Source organism: Colobus angolensis, unplaced genomic scaffold (assembly GCF_000951035.1).
Source record: "Colobus angolensis palliatus isolate OR3802 unplaced genomic scaffold, Cang.pa_1.0 Scaffold30, whole genome shotgun sequence".
NCBI lineage: Eukaryota > Metazoa > Chordata > Mammalia > Primates > Cercopithecidae > Colobus > Colobus angolensis.
Window position 1 is genome coordinate 8,901,027 of NW_012116266.1, and position 7,383 is coordinate 8,908,409.

At 42.5% G+C, this 7,383-nt stretch overlaps 1 protein-coding gene across 5 annotated transcripts in view; it reads right to left on the reverse strand.

Moving 5' to 3' along the window:
• Window positions 1–7,383, reverse strand: part of SPATS2L (spermatogenesis associated, serine-rich 2-like) — a 172,750-nt gene that overhangs the window by 7,818 nt on the left and 157,549 nt on the right. For all 5 annotated transcript variants that reach the window (XM_011949962.1, XM_011949961.1, XM_011949959.1 and 2 more), the window contains 2 exons: window positions 3,834–3,943; window positions 1,258–1,360 (listed from right to left, as the gene is read on the reverse strand). In XM_011949962.1, the coding sequence (XP_011805352.1) occupies window positions 1,258–1,360; window positions 3,834–3,943 (213 nt within the window). The remainder of the gene's footprint in view (window positions 1–1,257; window positions 1,361–3,833; window positions 3,944–7,383) is intronic.

Consider the following 7,383-nt stretch of genomic DNA (forward strand, 5'->3'; position numbering starts at 1 on the left):
AAAAAAAAATAAATAAAAATGCAGTCAGAAAATCAAATAATTGGCAAGGATGTGTGGACAAGGATGCTCGCAGCAGTGTTAATTAATTAATTAATTAATTAATTATTTAAGATGGAGTCTTGCTCTGTTGCCCAGGTTGGAATGCAGTGGTGTGATCTCCACTCGCTGCAATCTCTGCCTCCTGGGTCCTGGCTCAAGCAATTCTCCTGCCTCAGCCTCCCTAGTAGCTGGGTTTACAGGTGCCTGCCACCACGCCCAGCTAATTTTTGTTATTTTTAGTAGAGACGGGGGTTTTACCACATTGGCCAGGCTGGCCTCGAACTCCTGGCCTCAGGTGATCAGCAGTGTTATTTTAATGGTGAAAAACTGGAAGCAATCTAAATGCAGCAACCAGAAGACTGGTGACATCAATTATACTTAGATAAATGACTAGTTAAATATATTGATATGAAAAAATGTCTACCATAGATTGTGAAGTGATAAAAGCAAATTGTATTACTATATATGTATGCAGTGTAGTATAGTATAGTTAATTATATCATGATAGGCAGTGTAGCCAAATCTTAATTTTTCAGCTGACTGCGAGGCTGTGGACTTCTGCATCATTCACTAGTCCTCTCCTCCTTGCGGCCATCCTTAAAGCCGCTTCAGTGCTCATTCCCACCTCCCCTTGTGGGTGGGCTGGTGTGGGGGAAAAATATAGCAGCCAATTTTGTTGCACATTAGCTGCTCTAATTAAGGCTTAATAGGGAACAAGACTAAAGCTAATGGCTGAGTGAAGTCTTTCATTATCTGTAGCCTCACTCAGCACAGAGAACCAAGGGCCGAGGCTCAGGGCACTGCTGAGGGGCCCGTGCAACAGCTGGGCCCTGCACAACAATAACTGATTGTTCCCTGACATGTTAGGAAGACTCACGCTCTGCCTAACGAGTTTCTGTGGAACCAGGGCTGTCTGAAATCAGAGAAGCAGTTTAACTGGAAGTGCTTCATAAAAGTTTGCAAAAGGTATAAACTAGTTGACCTGTTCTGTTCCACTTAATAAATCCTGGGGAGTTACTGATGGGCAGTGGCATTTGAAGACTCTAAGTTCAAATCTCGACATTTCTGGTGACTTGTGTCATAAGCTTAGATCATTAAATCTCTTTAGACCTCATGTTACTACCCTGGGGGGACTGCACACCTGACATTTCCAATAGCAACTCCAGATAGCACCAAGGTTACTCACACAGAATTATTTAGCAAGTATGCAAAACTCACTTTCTCCGCAGAGCATGATTTGGGCCTTCAGCTGTTCGATGTCACAGGAGAACCGGGCAGCTTTCCCGAGCTCTTCATCATATTTACGCTCGCTGACAAAGTGCTGGAGGAAAGAGATGGAAAGCAGGAGCCCCATGATTACAGAAATGACCGAGGCACCCTGTGGATGCATTCACTCTGCTCTTCCGGTGTCCACGGCAGTGCTGACCTGGGGGGGATCTTTCCAGCCCTGTTGCTGGGAGGCTCCATGCTCAGTCTTAGTCCTGACCTGGCTAGGGAATGATCATCTTCCTGCCTGGGGAATAGGTGAGGGGCCTGTGTTTCTCGTTTGGGCCTACACGGAATGTGTGTCTGACTCATCTATTTAAGCTTTTAGCACCCCTCGCCCTCCTAGTAATTTTCTGAATTGCGTTCTGGCAGGTCTTCTGAGTTTGGCCAAATGCCTGCTAAGGTATTAACCATCAAGAGAAAACATGTCCTCCTTCCTAGACCCCCATCCCTATTTTAATAGGGAACTGGGAAGTCCACCAAGCCTTTAGTGTCTGGAAGATATTATTTTAAACGGCAGAATTTCAAGTGGTGTGAAAAGAAGTGAGAAAGATTATTTTTCAATTCATTTAAAATTAAGATCTATGTGTAGAAGACAACGGTGAGAAATACAGAAATAACTGACTCAGTCTCTTCCTGAGTTTACCAGGGAGTTTAGCAATGGCAAGGAAAACAGATACCATTAACTACAGTACAAGGTGGAATGTGGTTGGTGCTTTAGGAATATAAAAGAGGAAGAAATTACTTCCTACTGAGGTCTATGGGGAAAGAGTTATGTAAGAGGGAACACTGAAAAAATCATTGAACACTTACCAGGCACTGGCCAAATTCTTACCAGATAATCTCGTTTCATCTGATCACAGTATTACGAAGTCAGTACTATTATTACCTCTGTTGTACAGATGGGGGAATTGAGGTTCTAAGAATCTAAGAGAACACATAACTTATCCCAGGTCACAGAAATGGAAAATTTTGCAGCTGGACTGCTTCACTCCAAAGCCTGTGCTACTAACCATTTTATGATGGGTGGGATTTTGATAGGCAGAAATGAAACTCGGAAGATGAGTTGATTTCAATAGACCAGGAAGCTGGCAATTTTATATTTCTTACTTGATGTTCTAACAAGCTGGGATTTTTGTAGAGAGAGATGGAAGTCAGAATATATACTGAAGTCCAGTTGTGAATTTCTTTCTGAGGGGAAGGAGATAACTGCTTTGGGAGTTTAAGTCTGGTCTTAGTGGACTACAAGGCTGGAGGGAGACAGTGTAGGCAGAGAGACTAGTGAGGAGACCACTGCAATTGGCTGGCTGAGAGGCCACACAGGCCAGAACAGAGAAGGTGGAAAGGCCACTGACACCCTCAGCACCCTCGGGTGAGGTCCTCTTCCCCATGGGGCCTGCTTTCATGCCTAACCAGGAGGGAGAGAGTTGAAAAGTCACCTGCCACTGTCTATCATTGCCAAGCAGTTTTATGCAACAGTTTGCAATTTTACTTTCAAAGCTAGCAGCAGCTGTGTCTTGCAACCACTCTAGTTTCCTGGAAGTGGGTATGAAGCTGGAAGGCGTGTGTGTGTGTGTGTGTGTGTGTGTAGTATACTGGGTGAAAAAGAGGATAAGGGGAATTTTAAAATTTCTTCCTATTTTGTTGTAAACACTTACACTTGCCCTCCTGGTAACCATTTCCCCTTCTGATAACTGTACCCTGATGCAGTTTCAAAGATCCATAGTCTTGGTGGGTCTGGCGATCAAGATGTCACACCCTCTCTTGGCTAAATGATGGACGTGACCCAAGTAGAGACCAATCAGAGCCTCTCTCTTAGGGATCCGAGCCAAGTGGGGTGGTACAGGGCTGATGGTCCCATGACAGCGTGTCTAGTGATTATTTATTTTATCTGAACCACCCCAGTTCCTACCTAATTGTTGACCTGAGCTTTCAGATAGTGCTCTGCTTTGGTGAGCTACACTCACATCCTTTCAAATTCTACTTGTCCTTGAGGTTAGCCAGGGTCACTTTCTGTTGCTTGTCAATGAAGGAATCTAATAAATACGTATTTATGGATAGTATTCTTAATACAAATGCAACTAAATGAGAAAAGAATATTAGGAAAGAAATCTCCACAGTCCGCATGCTTTCTAATCTTCACCGTTACACTACGTTCATGCTTCGCGTGTGTGTACGCATCTGTGGATGCGTTCATATGCAACCTACAAATCACAGTGTGTGAAAACAATGTCCCCCATCCCAGCTATAATTCATGGTCAAGTTACTTTATTTGGGTCGGTCTCTACTGACTGACAAAACAGCTTGTACCTCTCCTTTGGATTTACACATTTCTTCAAAGCACATTACACTTAAACACAGTGATTACGTGGGCCGTCCCCCTTCTGTGTTCTCTATTTCCACCCTGTGGAAAAGAGCTGGGTGCAGATGTTAGATCCTCAGAGAGCAGAACTCTGTGGATGCAAAACAAACATAATGGGGATCAGCTCTCTGGCTCAGGGTTCAGGCTGTGATATTTTAGAACTGACCTTAATTTCTGCCCTGAGTTCAGCCAGCTGCATCTCTGCCATCTGACTGGCGAGGTCAGTGAGTCTCTTTAGTTCTTCTGCTTTCTTCTGACGAGCAGTCAGGATTTCCACTGCCAAATAAGGAGGAGTCATACATTAGGGCCAGAGATTGAAACATATTAAATAACCTAATTTCTTGGAATCAGTTCTCGCTCCACAGACTGATTGCTCTGTTGGACCATGACTGTGTTTTCTGAGTTGGTCACAGAGGCGGGTTCACCTCTGTGCCTATTACCAACAACCCAGTTCCTCCTGTCCTCCTCCACCAATCCCCAAGCCAAATACAGTCCCTTCTGATTCACTGTACATTCCCACTCTACATTTTCTCCACTGGTGTATGACCTCACTTACGGAATTTAGACTTTTGAAGTTTGTTACTCTGAACAACGGTCTCTGAAAAACAACACTTATTAAAATCCTCTCCGAGTGATACTGCAAAGACAGGAAGTTCACTAAGCAGAAATCATTCTATATGTGCTGCACTATTAAACTTTAACAGCAGCAGCCCTCTTGAACTTTAACACATACTCACTTAGGGTGACTAGTTATGTTATTGGAATCTGACATAAAACTCTAACTTTATTAGTTTTTTTGTGAGCCAAAAATGTCTCTGCTTTTGATACTCTGCAGATATGTTTCCATTCAGGAAAGAAACAGAAGTTCTACCCCAGAGTGTCTTAGGTCTTTCTATAAGTGTCCCCAATGGAAAAATTTCGAGAGTGAGTTAGGCCAGCTAGAACTAGATTCGTGTGAATTTTTTAGCACCTGCACATGTAGAGAAGACACTGGGGAGTACTCTGGCTCCAACATTTTCCCACATCTTCAGATGAACTAAAGGTTCAAATAGATGTAGTAGCCTATCAGTTAGTTTGTGTCTGTGTGTGTATACCCGTGTTTCCCAAAAGATTATGGTGCTCAGAAGCAATCAATACAGACACACAGGATGAGATTTAAATATGAAGTTGGATCTTTCGATAGATAGACTTGTGGCTCTCTAATTTGACTCATATGAATTGCCTTCATTTCTTCGGGACAAGCTTTTTGAGTTATAAGAAAAAACGTGTTCATCTAAGATGACATGCATGTCGGAATCACATTCTATGCTTGGCTGAACAAGGATCAACTGCTTTATTAGACCAGAATCACAGCACACATGCAGGGCCAAACAATAAGATTTCTGATTTTAACAGTTCTTATTATACAAAATGTCAAAAGGTAGTCACCGCAAAAGCCCAAAAAGAAGTACAGAATCCATCAAGAGTTAAGATTCCCTGCAAATCAGAAACCATTCTTTAGACAGACTGAAAGGCATTTCTTTTTTTTTTTTTTGAGACGGAGTCTCGCTCTGTTGTCTAGGCTGGAGTGCAGTGGCGTGGTCTCAGCTCACTGCAAGCTCTGCCTCCCAGGTTCATGCCATTCTCCTGCCTCAGCCTCCTGAGTAGCTGGGACTACAGGGGCCCGCCCCCATGCCTGGCTAATTTTTTGTATTTTTAGTAGAGATGGGGTTTCACCGTGTTAGCCAGGATGGTCTCAATCTCCTGACCTCATGATCTGCCTGCCTTGGCCTCCCAAAGTGCTGGGATTACAGGCGTGAGCCACTGTGCCCGGCCCCAAGAGATTATCTTTTTATGCTGATATCAATACTGAGATGTTAATAATTAGTCTATAACTCATACAGCTTTATCATCTGCCAAACTATGCTAATCATGCTTTGATTATTTAACTGGGGCTCCTCCTGGCCCCCATTTACAATACCATGTGGCTGGGCAGACAGATCTGTGCCTAATAGTCTTTCTGAATACAAAGGAGCTAGTGAAAAACTTGTCTGAATGATGAGAGTGAAAGGAAGTTTCAACTCAATGTAGACATCATATTGCTAAATGATGTTTCAGGACACCCAGTTGGACCAAAGGTCACAAAAAGGTGGTTCACTATCATTTTCAGCCAGAGTACATATGTCTTGTTTGGTCCACACATTACATTTACAAATCAATTGCCCACATTTAAAAATCAGAAGATTCCACTTGAAAGCTGGCTCTCTGGCATCTCTTAAAGTACTGGAATTTCTGGCCATAGTTGGTCAACATTCCTACATGGTGACAAGTGGCTGAAGCCAAGAAGCCACTGCCCTCTTTAGATGGAGTTGGGTGTCCAGTGTGCCACGGTTTCTCCCTGCCCCATTTGGCAAATTAATGTTACCCATCTGTTTCCTGCGAGCATCTCCAATCACTCTTGGGACTACGGTGTGAACTGCACTATGTAGTTCTTCGTGTCCATGGCACCTCGTGCCTGCTTGGTACACAAGAGGTATGCAATATGCTTGCTGAGTGAAGAATTCAATGAATGAATGAATCTGTTACTTAAAGGGAATATCTAAAGAAGGATGGAAGTTCCTTTTCCACAGGGGTCACTTAAGACTGTTTAGGATCCATACCTTCGATTGGTTATGTTATTTGTTTGCCATTATAATTCAACATATGGATGGGACTAACATCTGCAGCATGAGAAAACAATTCAAGTAGGAAGATGAAATGAGGTACGTTCTTCTTGCAAACTAAAATAAAAAAATTAATTCTGTGCCAGGCGCAGTGGCTCACACCTGTTATCTTAGCACTTTGGGAGGCTGAGGCAGGAGGATTGCTTGACTTAGGAGTTTAAGACTTGCCTGGGCAACAAAGCAAGACCCCATCTCATCAAAATAATAATAATAATAATAGTAATAAAAATCTGAAGGCCCAGACTTGAAAAGCAGCTAGTAAAGGGGTCATTAGACCCTCAGTGATGACACAGTCCAACAGATCTGACTTTTCTTCATGATCAGTTGTGACACTGGTGACAATTAGGGGTCACTGTTCTTTTTGATTAAGTAGAACTTGGGCATTCATACCAAACAAAAGATTTTGTAGACATAGATATAAATGGGCCCTAAAACAGGAATGCAGGTGCAAGATCATCAATAAATTCTGAGTTTACACTCATGCAAATGTGCATGGAAATGAATACTTTGCATCAGCAAGTGTTGAAATGCGTTTTACATATAGTCTCATTAACATTTCAAAGTCTTTCATTACGAACAAAGCCTTAAAACTTGAGATCTAAAGCCAATATTCTTTGGCTGGAGGGGGTGAACGTTTTCACCTCAAAAACATCAATCACACAAACAAGAAACAAAAACAGATCAGATCTTAAGCTTCATTGATCCTGTAATTTACAATAGAATAGTAAGTATGTTTTGGAAGCACCATCCTTTCAGAAATCTGTAGAGGGAGACAATTCTGTACAGCTTAGGTTTTCACTGCACTCAAGACTTAATTAATATTACGTATGTATAAACAGTATCTGGTATGCTGAAATCCACTTTCTCAATAGGATTTATAAACGCCTTCAAGTTTTTGAAACACATTGGAAACTTGCTCATATTATCTGAACCATAGAAAATCTTAAGGCTGGCCGGGCGCGGTGGCTCACACCTGTAATCCCAGCACTTTGGGAGGCCAAGGCAGGCGGATCA